The sequence below is a fragment of the Sphaeramia orbicularis genome, chromosome 22, assembly GCF_902148855.1.
Source record: "Sphaeramia orbicularis chromosome 22, fSphaOr1.1, whole genome shotgun sequence".
Lineage (NCBI taxonomy): Eukaryota > Metazoa > Chordata > Actinopteri > Kurtiformes > Apogonidae > Sphaeramia > Sphaeramia orbicularis.
The window spans coordinates 5,404,059-5,422,507 of NC_043978.1; the positions used below are offsets into that span (position 1 = coordinate 5,404,059).

The 18,449-nt window shown below is 38.9% G+C and overlaps 1 protein-coding gene across 1 annotated transcript; it reads right to left on the minus strand.

Moving 5' to 3' along the window:
• Positions 1 to 1,326: 1,326 nt before the first annotated feature.
• Positions 1,327 to 18,294, minus strand: txlnbb (taxilin beta b). The gene is made up of 10 exons (XM_030126878.1): positions 18,223 to 18,294; positions 14,529 to 14,796; positions 13,642 to 13,733; positions 11,630 to 11,800; positions 6,569 to 6,763; positions 4,277 to 4,396; positions 4,115 to 4,189; positions 3,930 to 4,022; positions 3,607 to 3,702; positions 1,327 to 1,868 (listed from the first exon to the last, which is right to left on the minus strand). Exons 2-10 carry the CDS (start codon positions 14,767 to 14,769, stop codon positions 1,389 to 1,391), a joined length of 1,563 nt encoding a protein of 520 aa, XP_029982738.1. The 5' UTR covers positions 14,770 to 14,796; positions 18,223 to 18,294; the 3' UTR covers positions 1,327 to 1,388.
• Positions 18,295 to 18,449: the final 155 nt, after the last annotated feature.

The following is an 18,449-nucleotide window of genomic DNA, read 5'->3' on the forward strand; positions in this document are numbered from 1 at the left end:
GTGTTGTAGTTAGTAATGCACTTAGTGCCTTTCCACATGCTCCGAGGGTCGCTGGAACTGAAGTGACCCTGGATCTTTAGTGCACAGGAGGCTTTAGCCCCCTGTTGCCCACAGCTAGCTCTCTTCTTGCTGCCCTGAGTGCTGATGCATCACCTGCCCTGAAGGCAGCATCCCTAGCCTTCAGCAGTGTTCTTACCTCTGCATTCAGCCAGGGCTTCTGGTTCAGGTAGGCATTTATTGTCTTGGTTGTGGAGACATCATCAGCACACTTTGAGATGAAGCCCAGGACAGATGAAGTATATTCCTCCAGGTCCACTAACTCCTGTGTGTCTGCTCCTCTGAATGTCTGCCAGTCTGTGCACTGAAAGCAGTCCTGGAGCACAGAGGCTGCATCACTGGGCCACACAGTGCCTTATTCAGTAAAAACCTGTAAAATTCAATTCCATGTTTTGTATTTCCCTGTTGTTCCATGCTGTTGTGACACCTAAAACACACGCTTAAGCAAAACCTGATCTGTCCAGATCTTGAAAGTAGAAGTAGTCCTGAAGAAAAGGACACAAGCACATACACACAGCAGCTTTCATGACAATTCTACAGCTAGAATAATAGAAGAATTCCAAACAACCTGCTTCATTGAAATATTTTTTCAGGGTTATAGGTGCTTTGCACAGAATACTACAGGTCTCACATGGCCTGTGATCATTTAAGTGTCTTGAGCCGAGTGTCCTCTGTTTTGGAAAACAAAATATGGTCATCCTATAAACTTTAGCTATATGTCTGTAATTAGCATCATTACTGTTAAACTCTATAAAAATTTAAATTATACATGACTGTCAGTTAAACGCTTTATAACAACACTTCAAAAGAAGACAGAAACATTTTTACTTAAGCACATAACACCAGGGGTTGAACTGCACAGACACAGTCAAACAGGTGGGACGTGCACATGTGCATGTGCAACATTTGGAACATTTACTGGATTTTAAGTATCCCTATTTGTCCATTAACTTATTTGTCACATATTTAAAAAAAAAACTCTATCCAGTTAATTTATGTAAACTGTACCTTTTTACTTATATCAGTGTAATTGATGAATGAATTGAGTAAATATGTAGGCAAGTATAGATAAGATCAAGTCACTGTAAAAAAACTAATTCTAATGCTTAAAAATTATGAGAAATAATTTGATAATATTTACAACCCCAGAAAGTCATTTTCCCCCTTGTATTAAAGAATGTAAATCTGTTTTTGGTTTTGGGTTTTGTCTAACCCATTCTGTCTAAATGGAGGTGTTTAGAGGACGGACACCGACCACACATCCAGGGTTGTTAATTTTATTCAAATGAAACACATAGAAACCAGGTTTATTTTCCACAGTAGTTTCGGCCCTAATCGACAGCCTCCATTTCCAGGTCTCTCTGTTGTTGGACTCCGTCCTGTACTGATAGGATGTCCTCACCGTTCGTCTTCCCATTGATCTCCTCTGCTTCCTGGGCGTCGGTGGTGGACAGTCCCTGTGATTGGCTCGTTTCCGTGTCTTTCGGCATCACATGAGAGATCGTGAAAGAAGAGGCGATCTCTTTGAGACGGGCCTGCTCAGCCTTCAGTTTGGCCAGTTCCCTGGTCAGTGGAGTTTCCACGGCAGGGGTGGGAGCAGCTGCAGCAGCAGTGGAGGGAGTGGAGGTGGCCTGTGTGGGGGCCTCTGTGGGGGTCTCCTGCACCTCAGCCTCCTCCTGGTCTGGGTGGGTGTCGCCTTTCTGTAACTTGTCATAAAGACCCTTCCTCTCCTCCTGCAAAGCCCTGCACAGGTTCTCAAGCTTCTGGTTCTTGATGGTGACAAGCTCAAATTCCTTTTCCTTCAGTGCTTTCTAAAAGAGATGGAAAAAAAAAATATTGAGTAAAGAGAGTTTTGTTCTCGTGTTTCCCAGTACATAGATGCCTTTTCATTGGTCATCATCTTCCAGGTGATGTGCAGAGTATTAGTTTTAATTCATCTATGGGGGATTGTACATTATTTTTATTTTGTAACATTGCACTCGAATAAAACATCAATACTAATTTCAATCTAAATGGATGTAACATGAACACACAAAAAACAATGCTTTGGTTTATCACAAACAACAAACACATCAAGATAAAAAAAAAAATGATGTAAGAGAAAAACAAAACCAAGACCATGTCACAAACTAGAAAGACCTCCGCCAAGGCAGATCAATACCCCCCTCCCCATCACCACCAAAATTTAATCATTTGTTCCTTCTGCCAGTATCAACATTTCCTGAAAATTTCTTTTTTTTTTTTTATTCATACATTCATATTCATACATTGAAAAAAACAAACAAAAACACAAACTATGTACATCAAGAAAGTGGTTGTAAAAAACAAAACAAAACAAAAACATTTACAGCAGCTCATTATGGTCCTGTCATACAAGATCTCAAAATAAAGAATCAATGCAAAAATAAAGATAAACAAAAACACAAATCATATTTCCTTCAGATGATTTTGGGTTCATATTCATGCATTCATCTCAGCAAAATCAGATCTCAAAGGCTTCACATATTTCACCCATCCCTCCCAGTGTCGCACAAAAACATCCATCTTCAGATTTACAGTAAAGGTTATTCTTTCCATTCTATAAATTCCCATGGTTATGTCTATCCAGTTATTTATTGTCGGTTCTTCTTGTGTCATCCATTGTTTAGTTATTGCTTTTTTTCCTGCAGCAAGTAATATACTGAAAAGGTATCTGTTTATGTTGTTGACCTCTGGAGAAATGCATCCCAAATACATTGTTTTGAAATCAAAAGGTAAATAGATATTAAGAATGATTTCTATGGCTTTATGTATTTCTTTCCAATAATGGTTACTTTTTGGGCATTCCCAGAATACGTGGAAATGATGTGCAGTGTGGCAGCTACAGTTCCTCCAGCATTGTGAATTCCCATTTGTGTAGTTTGACTTATGGCAAGGGGTAATAAAAAAAAAACGAGTTACGTTTTTCCAACAGAATTCTTTCCATAAATGAGACTTTGTACTTTTCCATTGAAATTGGCAGATGTTTTGCCATTCTTCGTCTGTTATTGTTAGACCTCCTTCTTTCTCCCATTTATCTTTTATGTATCTTGTTGAGTAACATTTCCTGAAAATTTCATCAAAATCCTTCCATAAATTTTTGAGTTATCTTGCTAAAAGACAAACAAACAAACAAACAAACAAACAAACAAACAAACAAACAAACAAACAGACAAACCCCAATGAAACCATAACGCCCTTGGTGGAGGTAATAACATAATATACAGAGGAGAGTCACTGAGGGTGTTCGAGGGTTAAACATGTGACCTGGACCACATGGACAAACTGGTTCGTATATGGAAGTCAAATTCGAACAATGTCAAAGTGTTTTAAAGACATGATTATTTTTAAAAGGACACAAAGGCAACATCTACTACAAAAAATTACTTCACAATTATGTTTGTGTGATTTCTTAAACTTCACAGTGATGCAAAATAACACAAAAAATTCCTAATTCACCAACTAACATGGTTACGGTCACTATAAGGTGTCCCTATTTTCACATAATAATTAAAGAAAAATGAGTCTTACATCTGCCACCATGTCAATGAGACTCTTGTTGCAGCCATCAAAGCGAGTCTTCCATGACTGACACTCCTTCTCCAGCTTTTTCATCTTCTTTGCCATCTGTAGCAAAAAAAATCTCTTTAGCCTTCACACAATCAAAGCCACCACTAAAAATACCACAATGTAGGTTTATACACATGTCAGACTTTCCATTTAGTCAAGTTTTATCATAACTCTCATGGGATTTTTTGTCTTTCTTTGACGATGTTACTTTCTCTTGCAGATAACTAAGTAATGTAAGTGACGGCATGTGACTGCCTTTGAATATTGTGTAAAACCAGTCCTACTTTGTCCATGTCCTGTTTGAAGTTGCTGTAGACGCTGTTACTCTTTGATACAGTGCCCTGGAACTCATCAAACTTCTTGGAATACAGATCGAGCTGAAGAGGAATAGTGAGGAGATCATTATTCATTTGTCTGTGGAGGTTGGAAAAGATGCCCCTTTTTACCCATAATGCCCTTGTTCCTCTACCTGGGCCTTCATATCAGTCTCTTGTTCCTTCATGGTCTTCACTTGTACTTTGCTCTCAGCGGCCTGTTTCAGCAGCTGTGGAAACATCCAGTGAAGATGAGAATCAGCAGGATTAAAACTGGAAATGAAAATGAAATAAATAAATGAACTGTGAATGCGTACGTGTTCCTTCTGCAGCTTGTGCCTCTCCTCTGCCTCCTTCAGCATCATGTTGGCCTGTTGGAGTTTGGTTTCCAGCAGCTGTTCTTTCAGGTCTCTGTGTTTGAAGACCTTTTCCAGGTTCTGAAAGACATTCAGGAGGATTTACGAGACACTTTCACACACAAAGTTGTTTCATTTGTTGCTCAATGTGCTTTGGCTTCATAAACCTGAAACACTATAAGTAATACATGTAAGACTTGGGTGAACATTGTGCATGATTCATGAGTTTGAAACTGGAAAAGAGGCAGAGGTGTGAGGTTCAGGCAGTTCTGGTATGTTTGAGCTCACAGTCTGAGGTTCGACTCATGGACTGGTTAGATATAGATGAATTCAGCTATGTTCAGACGGCAGGTCTTAATGCACAATTCCGATTTTTGGGTGAGATCCTTTTTTTGTGTGTGCTCATTCATATTATATATTAAATGCGTCTTCTATCAGTTTTGAGTATGAACTTAATGTGACCCTGAAGTGACCCACATGAGCAAAAGAAGTCCTGACGGAATATATAATCACGGAGGCACACACTGTGTTTACAGAAGTAAATATGTTTTTCCCTCCACTCCTCCTCCTGGGACGCAGAATTGTGAAGTTTGTTGCATTTCAGCGGCGTAAAGGTCAGATAAATATCTGACCTGGCCATTCAGACTGAAGTCGCATTGCAAAATATCACATACGTATCAGATTTAGGACCACATATGAAAGTGGCCTGGGTCGGATTTGAAAAAATCAGATTTGTGCTGTTCAAACTGTCTAACAGATCGGATACAGGTCACATATGGGCAAAAAATCGAATTTGGGCCACATTTGCTTGCAGTCTGAACGTAACCTTACACTTGTCTATTGCATTAGACCAGTCTCAGTTTTGCTCTTAAATTGGTCTAATGGACATTAGACCTAATTTTTTTAAATTTTTATTTAACCTTTATTTACCAGGAAATGTCCCATTGAGATTAAGAACCTCTTTTACAAGGGTGTCCTGGCCAAGATAGGCAGCAGCAATGCAACACATAGTTACAAGAATACATACAACATACACACACACTCGACAAAAACAGATGATAAAAATTGCATGTACAGGCAGATTAAGAAAAGCAGGTGAAAGATATGGAATTGGCCTCAAGAACTCTCAATTTGGACTTAAAAGTGCTCAAGGAAATCAACTCAGTTAGTTTCCAGTCTTTCTGTAACTGATTCCATACATGAGGTGCAGAACAACTAAAAGCCTTTTTACCCATTTCTGTGCGGGCAAATGGAACAGACAGCAGAATGCACTCATTTGTTCGAAGAGAATAATTTTCAGAATTTCTCTGTAATGTATCCCACCCACTGAAACATGCAATTGAATGTGTCTGTAAAACATCAGATCTTTCCATATTTTCTCTATAAACATTATGGAACAGATCCATAAATTTGTATATTGATGGATCTGTGTGGGTACTAGGCCTATGCAGGCCACAAACATATACTTTACCAGGAACTTGGAAAAACCTTGGTGCATTACCACTGAAATTACCTGGTAAAAACCTTTCCTTCGACCCCAAACTTTCCCTGGGAAAAGTTCTTAGTAGGGGGTGGGACTTGTCAGATTCCCTGGAATTCTTGGGGGCAGGGCTTTGTGTTGAAGAATGCTGATTGGTTGAACACACTTGCAGCGTTCCACACTTACATTCACCTGCTACAGCTAGTGTGTGGCTGAAAACTGGTTTATTCCATTCGTACAAGACTCACTTCATTTGTGTTTTGATCAAATGGAAAATAGAGCAAAAGAAGAGAAGCTACTAGAAGTGGACGATGACGACGTCCATTTGACCAATACATTATTTAGCACAAGCCAAGTCAAGTGTATTTGGCTCCTGTGAGTGCAATAGTCTCTGTTAATCCAAGTACATAACAGAATGTGTTCAGCAAATACACTTAAAACAGCCCGTACCTCGTCGAACATATGACGAATACGCTCAAAACAAATTCAGCAGGGACTTTGAGTTGATGACTCAAAATGACCAGGCCTCATTTGAATACACTTTCAGGAACTTTGAGGTGGAAACACAGAACACACAGAATAGCAGGAATTTATTTACCAGGTAAATAACTTCCTGATAATTAAAGTTCCTTTGAATCTGGTGGAAAAGGGGTGAGGTTTGATCATGAGTCAAAGTGTGTCTGTGTGAAACCTGCCCCTGCAGACGTGTGTGTGTGTGTGTGTGTGTGTGTGTGTGTGTGTGTGTGTATGTGTGTGTGTGGGGGGGTCCATACCGCCTCTCGCTGGTCATATTGTGAAATGAGGCCTTTGAGTTTCTCGGCCAGGGCGCTGTTCTCCTGACACAGCTTGGTGTTGCGGCTACTGTGCTCTTCGATCTGGGCCTGGATCTCACTGAGCGTGCCCTGAAAATGGGTAGTGATCTCCTTCCTCTTTAGGTCGTCCTCTCTGCACCTCTGCAGAGTCTCCTCCTACATCACATGGAAAAGAGCTGAGTATCAGACACAGGCATGAACATGATGCAGAAGGTGATGTTATTTCAGACATAGCAGAAGTAAACATCAGATATTATACGTGTTTTTTTGTTTTCACTTTATTTTTGTGCTGTCATTTTTTGTCTTGCTACTTCTTTGAGTTCTTTCATCTTTTACAGCATTTTACTCGTGTCTTTTTGCCTCTTATCTTGTTAGCTCTTTTACATAATTTTCACATAATTACATCTGTTATGCCATTAGTTTATTTTTACTTTGCTTCCTCTTCTACAACATTTTGTCATTTCATTTTTGTCATATTGTCTTTGTCCTGTTATATTTTTGTCTCCTGTATCATTTTTGTCATTTCATTTTTCACGCTGTTGTAATCTTCTTTTTTTTAACACTTTATTTTTCACCGTTTTCTTCCAAACATAATATACAAAACAGCTCTGTTTCACAAGCAAATACACCAGATTAAACAGACCAGTGAACAAACAGGCAAAGAGAGATGAGTAAAATAAAAAAATAAAAGTAAATTATATTAACAAAAAAAAAAAAAAGGGGGGGGGTTATTTGTATACAGGTATACACACATACATACATACCTATGCATGCTGTTGTAGACATATATACGCACACATGTACGATCACACATGTACCAACATATCCATTTGCAGCTGTGTACATGTGCAAACACAAATACCAGAAGATAGTTATAATACTGACGGTAATGTTGATAAAAAAAAAATAATAGAATGGGGAAAGTACATTTGAAAAAAACAAACAATAAAAATCAATTATAACAGTAACAGTTACATGCCACATAACTGAAGCTCACAGAGTAATAAAAGCAACTATAGTAACAATAGTCTGAGGGTATAAGGTGTGTCGTCTGTAACTGCAGAAGTATCAATGTCTATGCCAAAGATCAAAGAGCATTAAGTCTAAGCTAAGCTGTCACCTTCTGTAGTAGTCTTCTTATGTCATTTATAGGGTTTTCATCTGGTTATGTGGTGTAAGTCATTTTTGTCATTGTTTATGTTCTGTGTGATATTCACCAATAGAATCATCTTTTTAATGAGTAACTTTCATTGTACCTGAGATAACTTTACCTATGACTAATAAATGTGAACTGAACAGACGTGAGTGGAGCTAAAACCTAAACCAGCCTTAATATCAGTTGAATTCAGTTGATTCCCTCTGATTGTTGTCCCGTTCCCTCAGCTTTGACAAGCACTGGGTTTGTCAGTATGAACAGTGGGAACGTCCTGTCCAGAGGTTCGGTTTGGACACAAAGGTTGATGTTTTCTACTCAGTGGCGGCTGCTCGTCTTTCAGACAAGGAAAGCTCATTGTCGGCTTACATGAAAACAAACAAAAAAAAAAAAAAGTCAAGTTATTTAAACATACATTCGGCCCTCCGTTCCTTTTTAAGAAAATGGTCAGTGACCTTATCGTACCAAGTAGGCGTCTTTTCCAGGGACTGGACCAGTGTCTTCTGCTTAGATTGCCTTGGCCCAGTGTGTTGTGGGTGTTAGACTTCAGCCTTTTTAAACAACAGATGCTCCTTTCACTCCGACCTAGCCGACAGTTTGATTTAACTATCTACAAAACGATATTAAACTCGAACAAGAAATTATTAAATTATGTAACTGAAACAAGAAAACAGTGAAATTATGTTAAATTGAAACAAGGAAGTACAATGAGTGTGTTTTATTACAGTGCAAGAGATGAACGAGTAATTTTGTAGTGGTTTCTGTCTTGATTTCACAGCAGAATGTGTGACGGTATTAAACTGAACTGTGTCAGTGAAGGAGCAGATCTGAAAATAGCTGTCAATCAAACGGGATTCAGCCTTTCGACTGATCCTCCAATCAGCATGTGGGATTCTGGCGTCCAGCCCGGCCGAGCTCCGCCCACAGCTCCATTCACCCCCAGAGACGCCCAGCGTCCGGGGGCGGGACAACATCGTGGCATTTATCCAATTACCATCCAGTTTTGAGGCAATGAAAAAACTGTTCCACTTAGTCCCATTGAAGCCCAGAGACGCCCGGCGTCTACGGACAAATGCACTGAGCAGAGATGGAGGAGAAAACAGCGCAACGGGAATGGAGGAGAAGTGAACAACATCGCGTCCGTTGATTTGTGATAAAGCTGATTTGAACAAACTCATCTTTAAGATGAACGTGTTCCAACACATTTATAGTCAATAAAATGTCAACACAACCGCACATATTTAACCATTTAATTTTCGTAATTTTAGGGGAAGCCGGGCTTCCCTTGCAGTCTGTGAGAAATCGCCACTGTTTCTACTGATCCCGTCCTGTCACAGCCAATAATTAATAGAAGAAAAGATGAACGATAGGTTGTCATAACAATAATGTGTGAGTCCAATATATTTGTTTGGTTGTTTTTATCCCAGTCTTTCAACTGCATAGATAATTGGGGCAAGAAGTATAATTACTTCCTTGCTGTGCTTCCGTAGCGTTTTCAGGTACTTTACTTACTAAGGTACTTTACTCAGGTATTTATTTTTCTGTCAACTTTACTATCATTATATATACATGTTATTAGATTTTTACACAAATATCAACTTTCTACTCCTTACATGTTCTAAACAGACTTGTTACTTTTGTTTGAATGTTTTTTGAATCAGCTAATATGTGTATTTTGCATCATTCTGCATCTTTCACCACATGTTCATGACAACGAGATTGATTTCAACAATAATACAGAGAAGATCTGAGATCTTCTGAAGTAAAAGTTGTAACAAGATGAAAATAACATAAAAGATGAAACAACAAAAATAGCACACCAAAATTAGAGACAAAAACAATTTTAAAGATATAACAAACATAAAACCCATCTTTACTCTCCGACTGAGTGATTTAGTACTTTTACTGTACATGTGCAACATACACAGACTTTCTAAACATTAAATCAATAGGTAAAGCTTGTAAATCCTACTTTTTATTTTACAAGCTGAAAATGAAATAAAAGATATCACGAGATGAAAACAACATAAAAGATGCAATAAGCCTAAAACCACATAAAAGACTCAACAAAACAAAACAAGTTAAAAGATGTGACAAAATAAAAACAAGTGTTCAGAGAACGCAAACCTTCACCAAACACCCTGAACTGTGTGCATGTGTGGATCGACTATTTCTTTTTAAATTAAACAGTTTCCAGGTTGTTCCATACAGCAGAAAAAGTTGAATCTTGGTACCAGTCATGTGTGTGTCAAATTATATTAAATTCCAATCATTATTTGTTGAGTTCTAATGAAAAACGTGTGGTAAATGGGATTTTCAATGTTAAATGTAAATGTCCACAGAGTCCACATTCCACAGTGGATGTGGATAATTTTGTGCCAGATACAAGATACTGTTATAAGCTACGGGTGGATCAAATTGGAGGCTAATCGGAGTCGTTTTGAATTTTTTATGAGTTTTCAAAAATTGCTCAGTGATGAGAGATAGGAAAATTGTAGATTTTGTGACCTTGCTGTGACCTTGAACTTTGGCCTACTTGGCCCAAAATTTAATGTGTTTGTCCCAGGGCCTAGGCCTATCTGTGGGTACAATTTGGTAAAGATGGTTGAAATAGTTTTCCCATAAACTTGCTAACAAACAAACAAACAAACACCCAAACAAACGAACACACAAAGCAAAGTGATCACAATACCTCCTGGTGGAGGTAATAACCTTAAAGCTATACCGTATGATGTGGCATTTTTACACTTTTCTTTTGTCATCTTAAAATGCTCCTAATAAGCTTGTGTCAAACTAAAATGTAAAAGAAATCCACCAGGTATTGAAACTCAAAAATGTTTAATTCTCATATATTTCTGATAAAAGTCTGACCAATCATTTTAGTCGGTCCGAATAAAATAATTGGCCGAACCTGGCTGAGCCTCCTGTCAATCATCCATTACGGCTGTCCAGCATCCGATTCATTATCGCTGTCTCCGCATCCAATATGTGTCCCTCTGAATCTGACGCTTCACTCACGCTGCTCCTGTCACTGACCACAGTCTACTGTCTAGGATGTGTATGGATAGAACTCAAATGCACACTGTGGAAGGGAAAAAAAAACGGATTTATTAACAGAAACAACAACTAAGGGGAACAAACGGGAGTCTGATGAATGAAGGATGGAGATAAAAGTCCAGAAGTCGGATGTACTGGACTGAACAGGTCTGCATAAAGCTCAGCTTTTATGACCATGGGACTCATACACGTACATGTACTTGGTGTCACACAATGTAGGATTATGTGGATGATAAATGTATGGACTATGAAACCTCATATGTCCACGGAAAGTTCGCGGAGGCCGCGCGTTCACAGTGCGCGCGCCCGTCGCACCTCATCTCCGTGGTGCAGTGAAGACACTGACCCAGTACCGCACAGACCACACCCTTAAATACAGGGTCTACTGATGGAACAGGGGCCGCGGGCCCGCGGCAGGTGGATGATGCATCTGATTACTGAGGGAGGGGTCCGCGGACACACCGAGGTGGACCGGACCTGCACCTCCGTTTCCTCCGCGCGCATAAGGTGAGAGAAGGCGAGCATCAGAGCTCAGGCAGGGGGAAGTGGGCGGGGCTTTGGAGGGAGGCGGGTTGTTCATGTTCAAACTTTTACTAAGTGCTGTGAGAAATGTCACATCGGTAGGTATAGCTTTAAAGGTTTAAGAAGATGAAAACAAGATACACATTATGAAGAAATGAATAGTCAGACCTGAATGTGGCATTGGTGTGGTTTTGGCTGATATAAATGTGGACTGTTTACCAAATGAAGTCTATAACATTGTAACACGTTTCATCATGAAACCCTGTACGTTGGTGTGGAACAGCTGATACCTTTAAGGTCTTGTTGTGCCTCTGCAGCTCTCGGCACAGCCCCTCCAGTTTACTACGAGCAAGAACCGCCCGGCTGTGTTCGCTCTGCAGCTGGTCCTTCTCCTTCATCACCTGGAGCAACTTCTTCTGCAGAACCTTCAGCTGCTTCTGATCGCTTCGATGCTCCTCCAACTGGAAAAACACACACAGAAATGCAGTCCAAGTTGGTGAAGTCAGCTTCCATGAACACATATTCTCACCATTATTGTTCATTTTCAGTGAAGGAAGAAAGTTAAATTGTTCATTGGGCAGTAAAATGGTCTCTGTCAGTGTTTTACTATTATATGTGTACTTTACATTTTACTGCTATGCATGTTTAAGGTTCAGCTTATTTAACCCTATAACACCAAACGTATCATATTTGATACACGAGTTTTGAAGCCCTCAACATGATCAGTGTGATATTTTTTTTCCTTGAAAAATCTGATGTATACAATTAGATACATGCAATACACAGATAATCCACCAGGGGGGAGGAATTCATTCACCAGAGGCCTTTCCAGTGACACTACAAGAGTGTCATTAATGAGGAAGGAGGAAGAACTTTGACAATTTTGAAAATGAATTACCAATTTGTTAGACATGTTTGTGTTACATTATGTTTTTGTTTGTTCAAAAATAAGAATATTTGAGCATTGAGACCTGATGTATCAAATATGATACAAAATTGAAACTCATACTTGGAAATTGATACTTGAAAAAAAAAATTTTTTTTTGATTGTTCAGAGGGCCCAATAAAGGCTCAAGCTTCAAAGAACTGGAATTTTCTGTCAATGATTTAATGTTCCAGGCCTTACAGCGTTAAACACTCTGCTGTAAGAGTGTGACATTTACAGGTGAGGTGGTAATAATGCACAATATCACCAGTCGGTGGATGGGTTAGACTCAGTGAATATTCAGTCCTTTAAGATGAATGAGCAGTCATCAGGATGTGAGCAGCTTTGACTTGGTCTGAGTGTCTCTAAAACTGCAGGCCTTGTTGGCCGTTCTTGGTTTGCATTACAGACCAAAAATACAAGTGGATCCTGACCCAACTGAGCATCTGTGAGAAAATTACATTTACAAACATCTTCCTTTTGCTGCCAAAACAGAGCTGAAGCCAACACCATCAAACAGCTGTTGTATGTGGTTGGACATTTGCAGCAGATCCTTAAAATGCTGTAAATGTTGACCTGGGGTCTGGTTTGTTTATCCCACAGATGCTTCTTTGGAATGAGATCAGGCTGTCCTTCATTCGGCCAGTTTTGGGTAGGTACTAACCCCTTCAGACCAGGAGCACCCGAACAACATCTGCAGTAATTCAGCTTTACCCTTATCAAAGTCAACAGCTGCTTATGTCACCTGTTTTAATACTGACTGACATATAACAATATATGGCACTGCTACTACACATTCACTAATTTACCTAATTAAAAACCCTTTTACATTAGGAAACATATGCTTGAAAATGCAAGTTAAATGCCATAATGGATGTTTTTACAGTGGACACTGACTCACTGTGACAGAAAGGGTCCAAGTGGGAGTAGTGGTCAAGCCCAAAAGGAACTGATCTCACATTAAAGTAATGAACGTTATGTGTTGAGTCAAGACCAAATATCTGTTATCAAATAAGGGCTGTTGCAGATGTCTCATAGCTGTGGTTCTGCCCTTATGAGGGATCAGAGAGAGAGGTTCATTTATTCAGTACTTTTGATGGTGGAAGTGTGGACACCACACTTGTATTTAGGGTCTCCAGCTAAAAAGTTTTGGGAATGTCTGACTGAAAAGATTTCACTGGACAGGAAGGGGATGAAAAAGTGTACTGTAATCTGATAAGGACCTAAAGCTGTAGAAAAACAGGTAAAGTCTCAATAAAAAGGAAATAAGTAAGTAAAGTCTGCATGTCTGTAATTTACATACAGTATTTGGAGTGACGTGTTGCTTTACATCCCACATGTATTTGCAGTTTTCCTTCCATCACTGACAGTACTCACCAGCTCAGCATGCTTCTTGATGATGGCTTCAAGTTTCGCCTCTGGACTCGACAGTTTGTTCAAACTTTGCATCAGCTGCATGGCCTCCTTCCCTTTAAACACCAAACATCAGTAAGGCCACTTTTAAGCTCTTAAACATAGGAAATGCTGGGTACAACTAAAGGTACATTTGTCTGGACAAATATAATGATAACAACAAAAATAGCTCATAAGAGTTCAGTTTCAGAGCTGATATCGTTCCATTTTCCGTGTTTTCTTGATAATAACCAAAATCACTTCAGTTCTTCCATCAACAGCTATAGCATTGTACTGACAAAAACAGTGCTTTTAGGCATTCCATGTTTTCTGTTTTAGTCACATGATACACACAGGAGTTAGTACTTGATTGCATAACCATTGTTTTTGATGACTTTTGATGGTCAAATAATTTTTTCTGTATTTCATGAGGGCCTATAGATTAAGTCTTTGAGGCTGGAATTAAAAACTTACCAACATGTGCTGACATGCACCTTCTTCAGGGTATTACAAAGAAAGAGGAAGACATTAATTGTTGTTTTGTTTTAAATGTAGGGTTGGGACTATTACAGTTAAATATAAGGCCTCATCTGAGGGGGAGCATCTATTTGTGGTGTTTAACATGTGACTAAAAGACAATCACACTGTTTCACATAAATATCTTTATAGGAATGATGCAGGATTGCAAAAATTCCAAAAACACCCTTACTGTAAAAAAGTCAAGAAAAGAAAGTTATAAAAAAGGCTTTTTTACAGCTCTGCTTACACACCTATCACATTCAGCACAACTTGGACTTTTGCTGACGGAGCTGAATCAAAGCTGCCTCAGCTAAAATCAATAAGACGTTATGAAAAAAGACCAAACCAAACACCTAGGTTTTTGAGCATCTTCTTCTCCAGTTTCTGGTCCTTGCGGGCGTCTGCCTCTCTGACGGCTGTGACCTCCTCTGCGTCCTCTGTCTCAGCGGGACTCGTCTCTATGCTCTGGTAGGTGCTAATGATGTCCTCCAGCTGCTGGCCTAGGTCCTCGGTCAGGTCCAAGTGCCCTCCTCCCTCTGTGGGCGACACCTCAGGACCCCCGGGTACAGGGATGCTCTGCTCACAGGACTCCATTATTATCAGAGGATGACAATTTCTGTCCTGACGGGAGAAGAAAAGAGTTTTACTTCATCCATCCATGTAAAAACTGACTGAACTATACTGACTAATGGCATTTAGATCCTGTATATTGGGTTGAACCCAGAATAATGTAATATAAGGAATGTAATATATAGCATATTTGATCTGAAATCCATCCAGAGTGTAGACCTCAAGGCCAGTAGTTCTAGTGTCTTCTCATACTACAATATTATTAAACCACAATCTATGACCTATGATTTCCTCCCTTTGTCAGTTTGGGGAAGATATTTGAAAATTAAAAAGTCATCAGTTTAACTTTAAGCTTTAATCATGTGTATCACTATGAGCCGATGGGACCAGGTTTATGACATCACCAAACATCCTGTTAATGTATATTCAGCAGAGTGGAATACTAAGATGTGATGGGATATTAATGATGTATCTGTTTCGGTTTCTTTTAACTTTGGTTTTGATACCATAAAAAAGACAAGGGTCATAAAAGGTCATGTGTGTTTGGATGATGGTTCAGTTTCATAACTGTAGAGATGTTATAAATGAACCTCAAACTGTCACTGTCTCAATTTTTTATTTTTTTATTTTTTTTTAAATTTCATTGTACCTGTACAGTGACAATAAAGACATTCTATTCTTGATCATTTTATTAATGTTAGATCTCTTCAGACAGTGTCATGGTGTCTATGGTTGACATGTTAAAGATCATCACAGTGGTCATCTGATGGTCAAAAGTTTTCACTAAATAGTTATTTATTACTGAATAAACAACTATAAAACAACTATAAAAAATAGTTGTTTATTCAGTGACCTGAGTCTTGTCTGTCTTTGGAATTATTCATCTTTAATCAAATACTGTTGTCTGTTCATAACCAGTTCACCATATTTACTCCATCTCTGGCCACATTTCTCCTCTTTCACATCACATGACTCCTAATGACAGAATATGAACTATGAACCCCAAACTGATACCATAATAAATCAACACAGACATTTCTTTTCAAATCCAGAAAAACTCACTTTTTAAATCTGTGTGTTTAACAGAATTTCCACTGAACTCACATAAATAGATCACCCTGTTCATTCACGTCTCCTCTCTCTCAAGGTGAACATATCTCAATGATATAAGAGTGAGCTCAGCAGATGTTAACAACCGGTAAAACAGTTCAATTTCATGGGAATATGAGTTTATAAGAAGGATACTGTGGCTCAGGGATTAACCTGCAACTTGTTTTCCCAACCAGATAAATTTAGAAGCATATTCTGAATTTCTCTGTGAATGTTCACTGTTAAATGGAGTCAAAAGTTATTCTAACCTCAACCTTTTTGAGACGTACAGACGTACAAAAGTACAGACATACAAAAGTACAGACATACAGATGTACAGGCCTACAGATGTACAGACATATAAACCTACAGACGTGCAGAAGTGCAGTCGTACAAAAGTAAACAAAATTAGAAGAACAGATGTACACACGTACAGACGGATGGACACACAGAGGTACAAAAGTACAGACATGCAGAACTACAGACGTACAGACATACAAATGTACAGAAGGACAGACATACAGATGTACAGACATACAGAACTACAGATGTACAGAAGTACAGACATACAGAACTACAGACGTCCAGAAGTACAGACATGTATATGTACAAACATACACAAATACAGGAAATCAGATGTACAGAAATACAGACCTACAGAAGGACAGACATACAGACTTAAAAATATACAGAACTACAGACATACAGACTTAAAAATATACAGAACTACAGACATACAGACATACAGATGTATAGAAGTATAGACGCACAAAACTACAGACGTACATACAGACATACAGAACTACAGATGTATAGACGTACAGATGTACAGACAGATGAGTGTAGTTCAGATAACCTCCTTGGTTACTGGGCATTATTGCACTAATGGTAAAAAGGACACAAGCCATGAAATAAAACTTATGTTTGTACATAAAGCAGATGACAGAAATGTGAAATAATGGTTTAGATCATACTAACACACACAACAGCTCTGGTTATTCCAACACATCGATCTCTGAACTCTTCAATATATGATTTGGGGGGATGGGGAATAAAAACTTAAATGAGAACATTTCCAAAAGTCTTGGTTTTTGGGAGATCAAACAATGAAATATAAATACTTGGTATATACTCGATTAAAGTTAAACACATGATAGTGTGGACGTGGTTAAGATGTAGGTTATGAGAACAGAGAATAATATGGAGCATAAGAAGTCTGTTTATAGATGCATTAGAGATGATACTGATACTAATACTGATATTTAAAACAACATTCAGACCGATGTTGATACCAACGGTACTTCATGTTTCATTATTTTGTTTTTGTTGTTATTTATTACCTTTTGACAAAAAATCTTCATCTTGAATATAAAAATAGTCACGAATTAACAGTCTTTCAACCTTGACCACATCATCACTGCTCCATCCCTTTCACATCCACTATCATCAGTGAAAGGACATGTTATAAACCAACACCATTATCAATACTGACTCATACCAATGTCCAGCTGTAACAGCTGGACATTGGACATGGACAGAGCATCCATGAAATACATATTTATGCTAAATCTCCTGTGACCCACCTGTGGGTCATGACCCGGTGTTTGGAGATGGACAAGCACATTCACAGTTACCCTGAATAACAGCCACAGGCTGATTTTTTTTCTGCTCTGTGGCACAATGACACATGAATTGTCCCATCTTGAACAGTATATTTTCTAAGTAAACACCAGTCATTCCTTATAAATCCACATTATCGCAGTGATCGGCACATGGAACAGGGTCTCAGCGCTTGTTAGTGTCTTTTCTTGTGTTGGACACACTCATAGCCAGAGCCTGTTTACGTGAATAAAATTAGTGCAGCCTTCACAAGCAGAGCACATGGCACCTGTTCCAGACCCGCAGGATATTTTTAGGAACTTCTTAATATGGGCAAGTTATTTATTTATTTCTAATCCACTCTTATTGATGTCAGTGTCAGTGGTGGTGTGCACAAAAGCTGCATTTTCAGTTATTAATACTCGAAAGAACACATCAATATTACAGAAGCGACCCTGTCTAAACTCAGTGTTTTTAAAGACGATAAATGAAAATTCATCTATAAATAAATTACTGCGGGACATGGAGTTATTGATTAGCTAAAATATGTGGGACAATAGAAGAACAAATTATAACCAAAACTATTGAACTTTTCTATAAAACACTATCATCTTCTCTCTTGTGTTAATTCAACACAAATTTTACCAACAAAACACCTCAGACAAACACCAACTGCAGACAGAGTCTGTATAATTACCAGCATAAATCACAGGCTTTAGTTATTATCAGGCTTATTATCAGTGAAAATGTGTGTGAAGAATCAGGGAAACAAGCATGAATGTGTCTTACCAGGACCAAGGAGGGAGAAAAGGAAGAGTGGACTCTGAGTGTGGAGGGGCTTTGGACGGGGGACAGCCACCACAGACACGACAGCTGAGATAAGAGCCGCTCAAAATAAACTGCAGGAGCACAGGTGGGGGGGGGTGGGTGTGTGTGTGTGGGGGGCATGTCCCTGTCCATGTCAACCACATGGTGGGGGGGGCACATCCTCCTCCTGTCCCTCATCTTCCTCCTTT

Bases quoted from the DNA above. Each gene is read 5' to 3' on its own strand.
- txlnbb (XM_030126878.1), bottom strand. From the start codon at position 14,769: ATGGAGTCCTGTGAGCAGAGCATCCCTGTACCCGGGGGTCCTGAGGTG. The intron at 11,801-13,641 runs GTGAGTACTGTC...GTGTTTTTCCAG, and splicing joins TCAAGAAGCATGCTGAGCTG to TTGGAGGAGCATCGAAGCGA. The intron at 6,764-11,629 runs GTATCAGCTGTT...CATGTGATGTAG, and splicing joins GGCACAACAAGACCTTAAAG to GAGGAGACTCTGCAGAGGTG.